Raw genomic sequence first — 17,730 nt, forward strand, 5'->3', positions numbered from 1 at the left:
TTTCAGAGTCAGAATTGGGGAGGAGGATCTTGGCTTGCTTTGTGATCTTGGGCAAGTAATTTATAGGGTGTTTACAATGAGGGTTTTATACCAGTCTGATAAAGTGTCCTGTTATGTCCCTGGGAGTCTGTTTTCAGTAGGGTTGCAGGAAATTTTAGAGTTCCCAATGTCTTTCTCTGTTATTGACGTTTAGTATTGGGCTATCCTGAGTTTGCTTAAATATTGCAAAGACATACAGTTAGTTTTGTCTTGGAGGAATATTCTCAAGTTTCCCTGTTTATAAGATATGTATCATATATTTTGCTCTCCATTCCCATTTGTTGTTATGTGCTAATTTAAAAAATTGTGTTGTCTAAAAAAAGAATGTTAGAGTGACATCCAGTGACTAATACAATTATCATACTTTCACCTTTAGTAAATTAGTATTGCAAACCCTTACGTGTTACGATACTTTATGCACAGTCCTCTTCTCCACTTTCTAAAATGGCAGAATTTCCTACAACAGACCCTTCTCTAGTAATGCTTTAAGTGCAACAGAAAATGTAACTAAATTAATTTGGCTGGGGATATTTTTTAAAACATTCTTGTTCTTTATTATTTTTCTTTACTGTCTTTTGACATACAAATCTCTGCATATGGCTCGATTCTAAAAGATACTCATTTCCAAGCAGGTATTTTCTGTTACCTTCTATCTCTGAGGTTTACTGCTTTGGTTTGGTATTAAAGTTTCTACTTCAACAGCTTCAAGTAAAACAAGAGTTGTTGTTTTCACTTACAGGAACGTTGTTTAGGAGGCCTTTCTGCTTAAGATGTGTGCTTTGTTCTTTTGCAGGCAGGCCTGGGCTTTAGTTAGTGTTATTGGGGATGCAGATTGTAATGAATCGGTGAGAGACTATGAAAACCACAACACCAGAGGGAGAGCTCTTGCACAGAGAGAGTTCTTCACGATGGATGGTCAGAAGTTTGCTGTGAGAGCGTTCAGTGAATGGATTGATGGTAGGAATGTAATTTCTTCTTAAAAAAAAAAGTAATGAAAATGCTGTTGGAGCCACTTAAAAATTCTAAAAACACCTTTCTGTAGTACACACCTGTGTTCTCTTTGTGGCATGCTGGAAGCCAGAAGTTGTGTTGGATTCAAAGTTAAAATAATTCTAGATTGAATGGGAATACGTATATTGTTCTGTTCCTACAAGTGCCTTACCTTTTGTACTTGTTCATGAAGATAGGAGATTTAACACCAACTCTACCTGGGGCCTCACTGCCAGTATTAAGCAATTTGCTTCAAAATAGGAACAGTAATGGAAATCATATGAGAGAATGGTTGTTGGGTTATTGGCATTCTTTCAATATTGATGTTCATGATTTAAAATTCATAGTAGTAAAATGATATTTTATGAGAATTAACTTAGTTATTTACTTTATTGGTCGAAGGTGTCCAGAAATCAGGTTTCCAGGTTGAAGTAGTTCATGGAGTCATACTGGATATGCTGGAAGATGTTAGTACTTGGAAAGCTGAAGACCAAATTGTTGTTGCAAGCACTGATTATTCAATGCACCAGGCAGAAGAATTTACTCTCCTTCCTTGTCCAGAATGCAACAGATTTCAAGTCAAAGTTAGAGGTATGAGCTGAAGGGGTGGGGGAAGAAGCATATATATTAAGGTTCATATTTTCTTTTTATTTACAGCACTGCTGCCTTAAATTAATACACTTGCATTGATTTTCTGGCTTTTAGAATATGTTCCAGCTGCCTAACATCCGCTTTTGTCTAAATCCTCATTTGACCCTGACATGTACACACACCCTTTCTATCTACAAAACATTTACGGAACGGAAGTTTCAGCTCTTATGTGCGGCCTTTTGCGATTGGCTTAAATCTCTGTTTTTGCTCTGGTCTGGATTAAAATACATGTAGATAACAATGTCTCTTTTTTACTGAGCACATCTTATGCGCTTTCCTTTCAATCAGTGGTTTTGTGCTTCCTTAATTATACAAGCATTTGGAATTCTTAATGTCATTACTATCTCTTCTTACAAAGTTTTGTAGAATATATACTGGAGGGATGGTAGTGAGACATAAATTGATGGCAGGTATGTGATTTTCATTTTGACTGGGGTACATATCTAAAACTCTGATCTCGTTACTGAACTAAAGCAATTAAGAGTGTGTGTTCTCTTTTTCTCTCAGGAGTGAATCTCCTCTTGCTCACCATCTTTTATCTGTAGTTAAATCATATCAGCACCAAAACTATTTGCAGCTAAGGCCAACTGGGATTCTCTCAATCAGGGTAAAAGCTAGTTTTCGACTCCTGGTTAAGAGAGAAATCTGAGTACCATCAGCTAATCATTTTATGTATAGCGATTCCTCCATTGGATGCATGGTTGCATCTGCCTGCTGCTCTTCATCTCAAAAACTCTTCTTCTTGTTCTCAAACTCCCTTTCTTACTATGTCACAGCTGTTCAGACATTGAAGGGACCTCATTGGTCCTTTCCCATTGAGTTTCAAGCTGAAGGCAGTTGAGGTTGGTAACTAACAAGGTATGGACGTACATACAGGTGCAGCCATGAAATCATCCAAACATTTACTGAACAGCATAAGGAACAGAATCCATCTGATCTGTATTCAGAAGAGGATTGCCAGCTCTCTTCATGTTGTAAGGCTCCTATGTCTTTAAAAGCTGCCCACAGGCATCAGAATCATAGCTGTCCCTATGATTCCATGTCCATAGCAGGTACAGCTATGCTGGTCAAACAACTGCCCATTAAATAGTTTCCAGTAATGTAAGAACAGGCTAGAACAAGAGTTGGCAAACCCACCACAAAGCAGATTAATGCACACAGACAGCCACAACTGTATGTCATGTTAGTATGTCATGTTATAGACTCAGCCCTGCATTGCGCATCTTGGTGCCTATCCCTGTTAGTGTGCCACCTGGAAAGAGCCGGCAAATATCACTGGTACTCTGTGATATTTGGGCTGCTCTATGGAACTCTGTCCCTGCAAGGCAAAAAGGGGTCATGAGCATCTGGCCAGAAGACGCAGTGGTTGACGTGGCTGGTGTTCACCAGAAATATGGTTCTGCTTCTTGTTTCCCCTGCTTGTCTAGCTGGTGTAATCCTGCATGGTTCTTGCTAGTACCACAAGCTTGTTCTGCGGCATATCTCAAGGGGTTGACCCCATTTGAGAGCCAGTTTGGTGTAGTGGTTAAGAGTGCAGGACTCTAATCTGGAGAACTAGGTTTGATTCCTCATTGCTCCACTTGTAGCCAGCTGGGTGACCTTGGGTCAGTCACAGCTTCTAGGAACTCTCTCAGCCCCACCCACCTCACAAGGTGATTATTGTTGTGGGGATAATAATGACATACTTTGTAAACTGCTCTGGTGAGGGCGGTATATAAATCAAATGTTGTTGTTGTTATATTATTTCTGCACTCTGCATGTTTACTCTGTGCCCTCTATGGCAGACACCGCTAGCAACTCTTGATTGAGGGAGACATCTTGAGCCAATATACAATATGTGCTTATTTCTGGAGCAAAAGGAAAGAGGTGTTTGCAGCAGTCAAAATTTGAGGCAGAGGATGTCATTTCCTTGTTTATCTCTGTGGTGTATGTTGTTCTTGCATCCCTAGCTAGGTAATGAAACATGCAGGTTGATTTTTCTGTCCTGAGGCTGTGTATCTGTAAGGGTTCTGAGAAGTGCTAGCAATAGTGCATATTCTTCCTGGCTGTTCATGCAAAATGCTCTTTTTTCTGCAAAGTGCCTTTTATTTAGAGTTCCTTTCATGGAAGTCTCCCTCCCCCCATCTTCCCCCACACTTAGAACATCAAGGTATTCTAGGTGTGTCTGATTGAGGCCAGAGAGATGTAGCCCCATGCCATGCGTTCTCTCACTGGAGTTGTGGGCATCCTGGCTGGCATATATGTATGTGCAGTATATACTGCTTAGGAGAGCTGTGACAGGCTATAGACTCACTCTGTATCCTAAGCAGTGGCACTGCTTAGCTGTAGCGGGAGGCAGGGGAGGACTTGATCCCATTGAGATCCGTAGGAGTGTTTATAATTAGGTCAGCATTTCCATCAGTGTAAAGTGGCATGAGGTGCTAATTGTGCTGACCAAACCCTGCTCCTCCCTTCATGCTCCTCTAGTGCTGCATATTTCTGGTTCCTGTGCTGGCCCAGCATCAGTGGAGCACTAGGCCAGCATATCTGGTGTAGTGCTTACCTGGTGTCTTAAGCAGTTTCCACACGCGGCTTAGGATTGTGCTGTTAATGTCTGAATGTTCATTCCCTATGTCATGTTGTTCAGTGATGTTATTGACTGCCAGGGATATGTTTGTTATGCATAATGGCTTGTTGAAAAATTAATCTCTTTGATCTACTGCTCTCCAGGAGTTCATGATCACAGAATTTCTCTAGTTTTCCCATCAATTATATGCAGCTTTCCCCTGTTGTCTCCCAAATGCATTATGGGAAAGAAATAGAGAGCTAGATGATAACTCACTTCTTCTGAGCAGCCTTTATTAGACTCATCTAGGAAAAGGAAAGTCAACTGATTACTAGAATAGATTAAAAATAAAGCACACTTAGCCATAAGGAAATATGATTGAGGGCTATGTTGAAGGTGACTGAGAGTTCAGGTATCTGGAGTTGTCTAGGAAAACAGGGTGGCAAAAGGAGTTGAAGTCATCCAAACCTAGATGATATAACACTGTTATGAGAGAGAGAAAAATAGACCTAAGGTAAGTAGGGTTGTACAGTGTTATAGTATTGGTCAGTGTTACGTAAAAAGAGTGCACAGCTTCAGCTTCCAAGCACAGCTTATACATTTTATTTCCTTTTACAGATTGTGCTTTTAGTTTTATTTTAATTCTGAGTATTCTCTTGGGCAGCTTTTGGCCTGTAGAATGCTGCCCATTCTTCAAATACAGATCTCTTCATCTTATAGTAAATTCTTTCTCTGCTTCTTTTAGTCCTCAGACTTCAGCATCTGCAGAAAACTTGTGCCAACTTTCTCACACGAACAAGAGAAAGCAAGCAAATTATTCCCATATGCAAGAAGTACTTCGGCCTTCTATTCATTTAATATCCAGTTTCTTTCAGTGTTCCAAAAATGTGTCAAGGTCCCCATGCCTTTTTATTTCCTTCTCTTGGCTATTTATGATCTCGCTGGGTTTGGGTGCAAGAAAATCAAATTGGGCTTTTAACATCAGGAGCAGCCTCTTTGTATTTTAAATTTCCTTTACTTTTTATAGTTTGCATGTAATTGAGTGTCCCATTTTTTTGAAACATTTTTAAGAGGAATGTGAAAGTAAGATGATTTGTGAAAGAAGTTGTCAGTATTTTTTATCGGAAAGTAAAAGCTCGGAAGATGTTAAAAACGTTACCCAGAACTAAAACATTGTGAGTAGTTAATTGCCGTCGCCATTTTGTACTCTTTTTAAATATGCAAATAGCTCTAAAATTATTGTTATATAGCCATGAGACATATAAAGTCCCAGAGGCCAGTACTGTCACTTCTACTTCTGAAAATATTAATATAGGTCTTGTCTAGTGTTGGCATCCTATCCCAGTGTTTGGTGCATGACTTAGGCAAGCTTATCATGAGGCAGGCTCTGGAAGAGCATATTGTGAGAGTCATGTCAAGGGTCCCTTCAGCTGAGGCATGAATTTTTCAGGATTGCCCATGAGTCGTCATCCATGACCATTTCCAATATTGACATTCTGATTCCTGAGAATGCTCTCGCAAATAATTTCTTTGTGGAAAAGACTTCAGTATTTATATAGCCACACGTTCATACTTAACAGTATGTAACGTTCTTACAGGCCTTGATACAAATAACAACTAAACCCAATAGCCATTTTTATTCAAGTTGTCAGTTGATGACTTGCACCAATCCTAATAAGTTTCTAAAATGTTAGGCCATGTTTGAAATCCTTACTGTACTTGATCCAAGCCATGGTGGAGGGGTGGGTTTCTGGGTTTGTTTTTCCCAGGAAAAAAATGGAAAATTTGGGATAAATTAAAATTTGTGCAAAAACTTTTACTGAAAAATTGGAAAATTTGGGAGGAAATTAAAAGGTGTGCAAAACTTTTTACTGCTTTAACATCATACCATGCATTATTTATAACTTAACGTATACAGTCGTACAACTTGACATACTTATGATAAATAAAGAATAGAGGAACGTCTAAGCAAGTTTACTCAGAAGTAAATCATATGTTTTTCAGTGGTGCTTAATTGCAAGAAAGTGTCCTTAGGAAGTATTCAAGAGACCTGCAAACTTTTGCACCATGTGCTACTTTAGCAGATGTGTTTTTCACCTGAAAAATAAAGTAGAAACGCAAATTATGTAATAAACAAAAGGAAGTTTTAGGGAGTTGTGCATAAACAATCTCATACAGTCATGATAGGACTAGCAGCACATTTGGGTATCAAGCTAAATTTTTAAACATTAAACAAAACTGATGTTTTCAACTGCATTATATACATTATAGAAGATTAATTTTGGACCACAAAAGTCGCAACATATTTTCTAAATATTTTTATTGTTTAAATGTGCCATTTACAGTATCCATAGAAGTTACACCTAATTTTGTAGTTTGTTTCACATAAAGACCTTCATATTAGACATTTTGAGTGAATAAAACCTTGTCAAAGATAGTGTTTCACTCACTCCAGAAGAAAATAGTTTGTAGGAGCTTTTTACAGTGCTCTCCCAAATTAGCAGTTTTTCCACATCGGGAGGTGGGCAGGAGCCACAACCAGTAACTCCCCTCCCTCCAAACTCCCTCTAGCTTTTACATAATGAACTTTGTCAATTAAGCTTAGTAGATGGTACATATTCATATTAGATATGCAACAGTTGGTTTCTTTCTCTTGGTTTCTACATGAAACAGAAACTCCTCAGTTCCTTCATATAGGAGAAATTGTTGATGGAGTGGACATGAGAGCAGAGGTTGGAGTTCTTACCCGGAACATCTTAATTAAGGGAGAAACAGAAGATTCCTGCTACACTGGCAAGGACTGCCAGTTCTTCAGTTATGATACTTTTGGTGGACATATCAAGGTAGGGTGGGGCAGAATGTTTATTTGCTTCCAGGCTGCTCAGCATAAGACTGAAAAGTTTCCATAGATACCAAGATTAATTTTTATTTGGCAGAGACTTGGCTTTGCCATTTGACACTTCATTATTTTTCAAAAGCTTAAATTAATTGTCCAAAAAGGCATAGTTTTAAAAGTCAGAAATAAGGAAGGATACACGGAAAGTGAGCACAACTGTATTGAATTTTTACTAATCTAAAGATGGCAAATTTAGAATTTTCACACTAATAACAAAGCCCATTGTGGGAAAACATACAACAGACTCTAGAAAGGGGAGGGTGGGCAGGTGGACATTGCCTTCTACTCCATGACTGATCCTGGCCAGGTGAGGTAGGGGTGGGCATTGCCTCCTGCTCCACACCTGATTCTGGCTGGGTGAAGGGAGGGGCGGGCATTGCCACCTGCTCCGCTCCTGATCCCAGTTGGTTGAAGGGGAGGCTGACATTGTCTCCTGCTCTGTGCCTCATTCCATCCAGGTGAAGGGGGACGGGCATTGTTGCTTGCTCTGCGCCTAATCCTGGCTGAGTGAAGGGGGGAGGGCATTGCCACCTGCTCCACTCCTGATCCTGGCTAGATGAAGGAGAGGTGGGCATTGTCTCGTGCTCTGCTCCTGATTCCATCTGAGTGAAGGGGGGGCATTGCCACCTGCTCCGCTCCTGATCTCAGCTGGGTGAAGGGCAGAGGGCAGGCATTACCACTTGCTTCGTGCCTGATCCCAGCCTGGGCTTCCTGCTGCAGTGGGCTCTCGGAGGGACAGGCTGCCCCTTCTGGGCTTTCCTTCATGGCAGCGCCCTCTGGAGGCGCACCAGGGTAGGATATGAATGGTCTGGAACTTGGTTAGCCTTTTATATACTAGGATAGTTCTTGATTGATACGGAGAAGGGTTTTGTGGTTTGTAAAAGTTACACAGGAAAACAGATTAGGGCTGTGACAATCCTGTGTTACCAAGCAGATTAGGTAACAGATTCTCAGGGTAGTTAACAGAGATCCTTTAAACAGGAACTGCTAGTAAATGAACCTGGTATTTTATTCATGCAAAGTATGTATTTTATTAATGGCCGCTGCTTTTGTAACGGCAAGCAGCCAAATTTCAACTATGGGTGTTCTGCACAGTTATGAGTCTTGTTATGTTTTCCTGATCTTGTATATTGTTACATTTTCTCTGGGGTGAAATTGATGCCATAAGAGTGTGATTGAACAAACTCTTAATTCTTTTTTAAAAACAATAAACACTGCATAATCAATTGGATTTTTCTCTTTCAGATTGTGAAGAATTTCACATCTGTACATCTTTCCTATGTGGAGCTTAAACAAATGGGTCAACAGGTGCGAGGATCTTACTCTGTTCACTTTCACCAGTGTGGGGATGTGGATGAGAAAGGAGGATACAGCTACAAGACTTACATAGATGGTCTCTCAATTCATCATTGCTTCTCCAGATGTGTGGCCATTCATGCAACAAATGGCTTGTTGGTAAGAGCAGTGAAAAAATTATTTCTTCTAATGGCAATCGTGAAGAACAAAATGTTATTCCTTAATTTACTTTTAAGTGCAGTGACTAATGAAACTGCACTAAGAAGAACTGCTGGTTGTGGGGATTTAGGGGACAAGCAGTCCCTCTTCCAGGGTGGGAGTAGGGTCTGGACTGTACCCACTTTGGAACAGATACGAGAGTCTGCAGTGGGAGGAGGATAAACTGTTATAGATTTCCCAAGCATGGTTAGGAGATCAAGTAGCATTACATCTGCATAAGTCTTTGACAGTGGTTCAAGGGAGTGAACCTGTGTTTGGATCTAGCCATCATTTTCACTGAATCTAAGCCAATTCTCCTTCTTACTACAATCCCTTTCTTTGCAGCTCCCCTGATCTGAACAGCCTTTTTTTTTTGGTGGTCCAAAGGGGGACTCCCTCTTGCCTAGTTCTAAAAAAGCTTACTGATTTAACCCTGATCTACATCACCTTTGGTATTGGTGACTGTGAAGTATTACTTTCATGTCCAGTTTTAGGACTTGGACATTCACAGGGCTTGTTTTAGTGGTTCTGCTTCTGCTTAGCAAAGAGAATATGCAATATGATGGCAGTCTGATCTTCATTTTCCCAATATTTAGTGCCTTCAGAAACTATTACACATTTTCATATTTGAGTTGCTGTTTTGTTGCTGACATTAAGATTTTTTTTTGTTAGCTTGGGAATGTGATTGCTCCAGTATACCTCAGTACATGGTTAGCTGCATGTATATTTTATTGATTTATTTAAAGCATTTCTGTGCCACTTTTTGGACCTAACTCAGGCCCCAAGGTAGTCTGCAATCGCTGCTGGACAGCAGTGATAGAGAGACGGATGAATCTCTTGGGGAGAGGAGTTCCAGTGTTTTGGCACCACAACCAACAAGGCCCTTTCTTGGGTTGCCACCCTTCTAGCTTCAGAACGTGAGGCACACAAAGCAGGACCTCCCAAGATGACTGAAGTGGTTGAGGAGGTTCATATGGGAGTAGGTGTTACATAGTGGTGCTGGATTGTTTGGGCAATTATTAACTGTTCAGGAAAAATTCATTTTAAAGAAAAGTAAAGTTAAATCCACTCAGACATTGGTTTAAATGACGAACCAAGCAAAGAGAAACCACTGCAGTTTGGGTCCCCAGTGGCAGCTGTGTCTGTAGGATAACACTGGACAACCCATAGTGGGTTTCAGCCTTTTCATTAGTATTTACTTAGAAACATGTTTTTAAGTCTCTTTTCATTGTGATTGACACTGGAGGGTCAGAATTCTTGCTGTCTATTTATAGACATGTCTGGAGAAATGGCGATGCACGAGATTTAGTCAATATTCCGTTAGATGGCAAGAATTTCGAGTTTCGGCTCATGTTCTGTAGTTGAACAGAGATTATTTGTGTGGGCTATGGCTGTCATTCGGATTAACTCCCTCATTGCTTAGACTCGCAAATTGCAATTATACTAAAAAGTCTTTATAAAGGCAATTGGGAGTGACATTGCAAACTTTTATTTCTGTAGATAAAAGACACGATTGGCTACGATACACTAGGCCATTGTTTTTTCATGGAGGATGGCATTGAACAGAGGAATACACTGTTTCATAATCTAGGGCTGGTCACCAAACCAGGCACATTGCTTCCCACAGACAGGAATAGCACAATGTGCCTGGCTATGAGGGATCGAGTATATGGAAAATATGTGCCAGTGCCAGCCACAGACTGCATGTGAGTAGTTGGCTATACGAGGTACAAAAAGTTGCAAATCCTGTGCATGTTGACTTGCCCATCTGTTGAGGGGCAATTCCTTTTCAAGGTTAAGCTACTCACTAAGGACTCTCATGTTAATGGTTTTAAGGGGGAAGTGCGGTACAGGGGATAGTATTTTTGGTTTGGTCATAGAAGTACTAGATTAAAACCTCCGTTGATCTATGAGACTGATTGCATGACCTTATTCAAAACAGCTTAGCCTAAAAGGCATCTTAATAAGATTAAATTTGATGTATAGCACTGTGCTACAATATGGTTCTTTAGAAGTAGAATGCGTACAACATTCCTATCCTTTGTAGTAGAATGTTTAGCATTCTGAACCTAATTAACAAGTGCCATTAACATGATTTTTCAACCTTATGGATCAAACTTGAACACATCCCATCTTCCAGAGAAAATGCAAACTCTATGTAATTTTACTTCTGCTCTTTCTTAATCCTCGGTAGAGGAAAAGCAAATTCCTTTATGAAAGCCAGGTTAAGAGTATCCCATTTTGTTGCCAGAAATTGAAATGCTGATATATGCACTATTTCAAGAACTGAAGCTCAATTAATGGAAATATTAGAAAAGGCAAAGAATGATGCATGAAAAACCTATTACTTAATACTGGAGCTAGAAACTTTCTGTAAGACAGGTCTTTCATAATGTTCACTATATTTTACTAATATGTTGCAGGGCTGTTTCAACCTTTTGGATTGCTCATCCTAACAATCACCTTATAAATAATGTAGCTGCAGGCTCACAGGTGAGATTCCTGGGCATTGTGACTAACTGGTCATACTCTCCAAAACAAAGGCATATCTTCTACTGTGTGAAGGTCACATTTCACTCCATATTTGCACAATGAGCTTCCACTACATAGAGTTGAACTGTGAATGTCATCTTCAGAAGAGAATGCATTTCTATACTGTAACATTCTAAAGTGTATTTTAATGAACCTGTAATTTGGGACCTAAATGTCATGGAACATACAACGCATACCACTTTTTCTAGAGAATGTTTTTGCCTTAGAACTGAAAATTCTAATAAAAGCATGGATGGACACACTTAATTTTAAAAGAGGAAAAAATGAGTTAGTATAAAAATTAGTTGGTATAAAAATAGAAGAACATCAATGTTGTTATTCTTGCTGTGGAATTTCAGTGGAAAAAAAGGTATGCTTTATTAAATCTGAGGACGTTTCTGAACTTAAATTATTTCTACTTTTTCATATTCATATTCTTAATGGAGTCATATAATAATAATCATACATTCTTATTGGACTGAAATAATAGGTGGTTCAGTTTAATTTTATTGTTTATAAAGACAGACGTAAAAATCTATCCACAGGAATCTAGAGAATTTGGAAACCCAGGAGTTTGCAAGCTAGGCAGGAGCAATGTGATGACATTGTGAAAAGCAATATGCCATTTGGAACTGTATAAATATGCAATGTATTCTAGGCAAACATTTTGACATGAGATACTTGGAACTGATCCCTTTTTTGACTTAAAAATATGTAAACAATCCAGGGAATATTTGGAACAGAGTAATGAATATGTTAAAGGCTTTTCAGGACCAAGAAACTGAAGGAGACAAAAAGAACTGAATTTTTGTTGCTCCTTATTTGCCAGTGATTTGCACACTCACTGAATGGAGGGATAGATAATAAGTCTCATTCTAAGTCAGACTAGAATATTTCTTCTCTGGGTCAGTTTTTTTCTGTCTCGGACGAGAGAAGGAACCCATTTTTAAAACCTACTCTTCTTATTTAAAAAAAGCCCTGAAGGGAACATATCAACAGTTCTGTAACTACTGGAAAATTTTTACGTTTTCCTTGGTTGCTGAGGACAGAGCAATAGAAAGTTAAACTTACAAAGAGACTTGGTGAGGTATTAATGATAACATTGCTATGTGCACTTCTAAAATGACCTGTGACTGTAATTATTTGTCCTTTCTTAATTTAAGGATGCTGGAATATGGTATTTATTTCACAAGGTGCCTACAGGAGAATCTCGTGGATTGTTTCCTGAAACCAAAGCTGAACTCACACCACTAGGAATTTTCTATAACAACAAGGTCCACTCCAATTTCAAGGTGAGCAGTCTGGCAAGCTGTAGCCATGCATGGTTTACAGTCTCAAATCAAACTGGTAGTTAGCCCCTTGTCCAAAGTAAGCCCTAATTTAAGCTAGGCACAAGCTGTTACATGGTATACACATGCATGTGTTAAACGTTTTTGAGAACTAGGTAACATATTTTTTAATGTACATCATTAACAGTGTCTATCATCATATGTGAACATGTGTGTATGTTGTAGCCAATATGTTTAATTGTTATGGGAAGCTGCTTTTTTCTCTCTCCTATATTTGTCTAGCTGGCAGTTTTAGGTCCAAATGGCTACATTAATATTGCAGTTAATGGGCAGTTATAGGAAGTAACCATGTTATCTACTCAACTCATATACAAGACACTATGAACAAACCATGTATCTGTTTCTGTAAGTGACTATATATAATTATAAAAACACAACTGTGAGGGGTTAGTGGACTCACCCTTGCACTCACCTACTCCAGAGGAGCCCCCAGCAGAGAGCATCCCTCACCCAGTCACCACTGGGGCAGGCAGCTCAACTGGGGCTGTGGGGAAAGGAGCAAGGATGAGGCCATGCTCAGCAGTGTACAGCAGCAGTCTCAGAGCCTTGCAGGCCCAGCATATGATTCAGAATGGAGCCAGGGCTCTGGCAGCAGATTGCACCTGGAAGCTGGAGGAGGATACCAGCAGCAGCTGTAGCCTCCTGGGGCCTGAGCAGACAGGCAGAGAAGCCTCTTAAACCTTTAAGGAGGGCAGGACAGAAGCAAAGATGGCCTAGCCCAGGTTCCCTTCACTCATCTATGGTCCGTCCTGAGGAAAGGGTGTGGTCACTGCACTGAAGGGGAATCCTTCAGTTAGGCCTTGTTCCTATCTGATACACAGACAGTAGTTGTGGATACACATGAGGAGAACAGTGCAGGGTACTCAAACCTGTCTCGCCCCCCCCCCCCGGCCCCGTGACAAATGTGGAAGCAGAGACATTTTCAGGAAAGAAATCAGAGGGCCTACTAATTTCTCTCCTCCAGATGTCCCCCTCACACACACACATTTATTTTTGCCTCAACTGGCTTTAAAGCTCGAAACAAACTTGGCTGAGAGAAGATGCTAGTGGGGCATTTGTGGGAAAGAATCCACACACACGAGAAAAATTTATATAGAACTTTTCTGATCAGAACCTCTCCTTCATGCTTACTAATTATCTCCTACAATTGCCTCTTCTGCATCTAAACAAATAAAGCTCCGGACATCTGTTTTTATATGCCTGAGGTAAAACCATACCCCTTTAGGTATGTGTGATGAGCCGAATATATACCTGAAAAATAATTATTCAGCATTATTCAGGTATATCCAGAGATATCTGTCTTATTTGGGTATATTTGGATAAACCAGTATTACATTTTTGAATTATCCAGATATGTTCGGGAATATTCGGGAATTATATTTTAAAGAGTGCAGCAAAATATATTTAAAGAACTTCCAATAGTCTCTTTGTTTAGCAATAACAATGTAGAAATTTGAAAGCTAGTTTTGAATTCAGTTCAAAAAGAGTGTCAGGGCATCTGTCTCTGACCTCTTGAAGGTAGGGCATTCTGAAATGTTTACTTTTATATAACATTGTAATTTCCTGGTTTCTTTCAGTTTGTGAAAACTCCAAGCCCCGTTCAGAAATAGAATCTTACGCCTTCTGTTTTCATGTGGGAGGAGTGTAATTAAGAGCTGAAAGATACTGTACATAATATTGTATCATAGTGATTGGTCAGATTAGTCTCTTACTGCATAATTGCAAGCCAGCATGGTTTAGTGATTAGAGTGTCAGAGTATGATCTGGGAGATTAAATTAAAATAAAATGAATTAATAATAGCTGGAGGTGAAGAGACCTAATTTATTGCTTCATTTATTGTAGGCTGGTTTATTAATCGATAAAGGTGTTAAAACCACCAATGCGAGTGCTGAAGATCCAAGGGAATATCTGTGTTTGGACAACAATGCAAGGTAGAATATATTCCTTGAACTGAAAATTAGAGTATTAAATATAGGACACTCTTTTTTATTGATAGTGTATGTTTTATTGTTCTAACTATATGTTTGATTTCTTAACTCAGTTTTACAAAGTTCTTGCTCCAAGGCTAGGTAAAAAAAATTCAACATAGTTCCAGTCTTGTTGGTAACCTGGGTCACTGAACTCTTCAAGCTGTTTTTCTCCCTCTGACGTCAGGAAAAGCTGCCGTCCAAGTTTGTTTGCAATTCGTGTTCATCTCAGTTGAACTCCTGAGTTTAGTTACATTTGCTGTTAGGTGAAGCCGTTGTTGTATACTGAGATTTTAGAGTGATTATTGGGGATGTTTTGTTCATCAAAGCATAAACACTTTGCCTGTTTACTCTTATGTAAAAGCAAACACATTTGAACCATTGGTGTGCTCAGAGATAACTGCTTTTATCCATTTCTTTCATTTTCTCTTGCCTCATCAAGAACATGGAAAAGCCCAAGTGGCAAATGATTGTTATATTCTTTCAAGAAATAAAATGGTGTTAAATTGCCTGTGTTGCCTGCTTTCAATACATGGTGGCCTGTGCAGTTCAAAGCTTCCAAAGATTCATTTGTAGAGTGGAAATCGAGCATTACTTCAGGCCAGACTTAAAGTAAACCTCCTCTTCACACATTGCCTTTTTCTCCGTGCAAAAACTAATCTTGTTTATTTGCTGAACTGTAGTTTTGGGTGCCATGAAAATATGTGCAAGTATATTCAGAGCCATTTCTGATGTTTTTTTTTTCTTCTACAAGATTCCGGCCCCATCAAGATGCAGATCCTGAGAAGCCCCGTGTTGCAGCTGTAATAGATGGGCTAATTGCTTACAAAAACAATGACCACGGGGCTTGGGTCAGAGGAGGGGATATCATCATTCAGAACTCTGGGTAAGAGCCCAAGAACAACTATGTAAAATAAATGGTTCTTTTGAACAGCACTGCAAGAGCTAACTGTGCCAGTAAAACTGTGTACTGTTAATGTCTTGAAATATAAAGCTAACAAATATCAAAGTTTATCTCTTAAGGATTATCGCTTTTGCTTCGAATAATGAAAGCTGTGCATTTTCAGGCTTATATGGAAGTTTCAGAAGAATTTGGGGCAAAGCCAAGGATGGAGATGAAGCAAGTTAATTAAAAGTTAAACAATATGTTTTTCTAGAGTTGCATCACAGCAGTTGCTCAAGCAAAACATTTCCAGACTTCTAAAAAGATTTCATACAGCTTTTAGCTTTCATGCTTGGTAGTTTTCATCATTGCTCTGAGATTTAGGCTGCAATCCTATGCATGCTTCCCTGGAAAAAAGTAAAATTGAATTCAGTGGGACTTGCTTCTGCATAAATATGCCTAGGACCAGGTTATTAATTTCCACTCCGTTTTAAAATAAAGCATTCATTATTTCATCTCTCCTTTTACAAAACAAATCATTTTGATATCTTACAGTAAAGTAATTTACACTGACTATAAACATTTGTGGTGCCCCACCAAATGCCTACATAATGCGTCGGTGTATGTTAGTACAGTCATTGACATGCTTCTTCCAGTGGAGTTATTTGCTTCATATTGTATAATGTCTGAGGTCTAGATCATAGTGTTTGATTTTTGAAGCAGTGGTTTTTCTTTTCTAGATTTGCTGACAATGGAATAGGCCTGACCTTTGCCAGGTTAGTGCTATTTTGCTTAATTTCTTCACTTTCTTACTAGCCTTCTTTATTTTGGAATGTGACTGCACATTTTGTTTGTGCAGTTGTAATGAACTGGAAAGCAACAGCTAAAGCTGTGGAAGGATTTCTGTAGCCACTGGCTCAAAATAATGTCTGAGACCCGGGTTCCAAGCTAGCTCACCCACAGACTTCCTGTGATCTAAGTGTTGATGTACCATTAAAAAAATGTATATTTAGGATTTCCAAAAAAAGGTTTTTTGCTTTGGTGTTAAAGAAGGGATAATGTTGCCTCTTGGAAAGTCATTACAAAATCCTGTTGCTGATAATGATCCCTGACTTTGTTTTTGATAGTGATGGAAGCTTCCCAAAAGATGAGGGCTCTAGCCAGGAAGTTACAGACTCTCTGTTTGTTGGTGAAAGCAAGAATTATGGCTTTTCAGGTGGCCAGAACAAATACTGGGGAACCGGAGGAACTGACAGCAAAAATCGCACTCTGCCTAGAAATCGGTAAGAGAACAGAGTAGTCCTTCCAGAAATATTATTATTCTTTTCATTTTTCAAAAATGCAGTAAATATGGTGGTTAAACATAAGCTAGTTCACTACTTCTTCCATTGCCTCAAATCCAGGTTTTATGGCCTAGCCATATACAAACTCCAGTGTGGTAGCCAAGTTAGGCTGCTGTAGCAAAAAAGAAATCCAGTGGCACCTTATTTATTTATTCTAAGATACATATTTATACATTTATTCCAGGATAAGCTTTCATGAGACAGAGTTCACTTCTTCAAATACAATAAGAGAAATAAACTCCTTAACCTCATTTTTGCAGAAACTTGCAAATTTGCAAACAACTCTTCAGTTATTTGTGTGGCTTATTCCTGCTTTGATAAGAATCTCTTCACTGCTTCTCTACTAAACAACTCCCTGTTAGACAACATATTTAAACACACATGTGCACACTCACTTGCCTAAAAGATTCATCTGTTAAGTTCCAGAATGATTTGCCTTATGTCTGGAAGCAGCTAAATCCAGATCCATGAAAATAATTGCTTTGCTCATGCCTTTGCTCATTGCACAGTTCCTGTGCAAGTCAGCAGGCAGTTGCAAAGAACGTTGCAGAACAGGTATTTCACCCTCTCCAGAACTCCCATTTCTTTGTGGCTTAAATAGCAATGGGAATGATTATCTTTGATTTGCATGCACATTTATTTGGAAGTAAGTCTCACTGAGTGAAGCACTCTGAGCGTCGCCTTTGGCACTTATAATGTATGCAGTCTTTTCAGGGCTGTTTCCGGACAGAGCCCTTGTTGGTGCGCTGATTCAGCACTGTGGCAAGTCTTAGGCCAATTCACGTTACTCTGTGGGGGGCTAAGGTCTAGCAGGATTAGAGCAGAAAGCACAGTGCGAAAGAGGGATAATTGCACACAGTTTGCCTGTTATTTTGTGAAAGTTGTAATCCTCATACTCTGATTTAGTTAGCTTCAAAGGATGCTGATGTCTGTATGTACCCTTAAGTAAAGGACTTCCAAAGAACAACGGGAACAAGTATTGAGTTCATTTATAAATCTGATTGTGGTTCCCCAACTGAAATATACATTTACTTCAAAAA

The 17,730-nt window shown here is 39.3% G+C and overlaps 1 protein-coding gene across 2 annotated transcripts in view; it reads left to right on the forward strand.

Annotated features, from left to right (window-relative positions):
- The window catches only part of CEMIP2 (cell migration inducing hyaluronidase 2), a 60,657-nt gene that overhangs the window by 29,102 nt on the left and 13,825 nt on the right, over window positions 1-17,730 (forward strand). For both annotated transcript variants that reach the window (XM_054987086.1, XM_054987085.1), the window contains exons 5-15: window positions 833-996; window positions 1,432-1,620; window positions 6,899-7,068; window positions 8,367-8,576; window positions 10,116-10,321; window positions 11,039-11,108; window positions 12,311-12,439; window positions 14,340-14,428; window positions 15,219-15,350; window positions 16,088-16,123; window positions 16,475-16,630. In XM_054987086.1, coding sequence (XP_054843061.1) covers window positions 833-996; window positions 1,432-1,620; window positions 6,899-7,068; window positions 8,367-8,576; window positions 10,116-10,321; window positions 11,039-11,108; window positions 12,311-12,439; window positions 14,340-14,428; window positions 15,219-15,350; window positions 16,088-16,123; window positions 16,475-16,630 — 1,551 coding nt within the window. The remainder of the gene's footprint in view (window positions 1-832; window positions 997-1,431; window positions 1,621-6,898; window positions 7,069-8,366; window positions 8,577-10,115; window positions 10,322-11,038; window positions 11,109-12,310; window positions 12,440-14,339; window positions 14,429-15,218; window positions 15,351-16,087; window positions 16,124-16,474; window positions 16,631-17,730) is intronic.

Source organism: Eublepharis macularius, chromosome 8 (assembly GCF_028583425.1).
Source record: "Eublepharis macularius isolate TG4126 chromosome 8, MPM_Emac_v1.0, whole genome shotgun sequence".
Taxonomy (NCBI): Eukaryota; Metazoa; Chordata; class Lepidosauria; order Squamata; family Eublepharidae; genus Eublepharis; species Eublepharis macularius.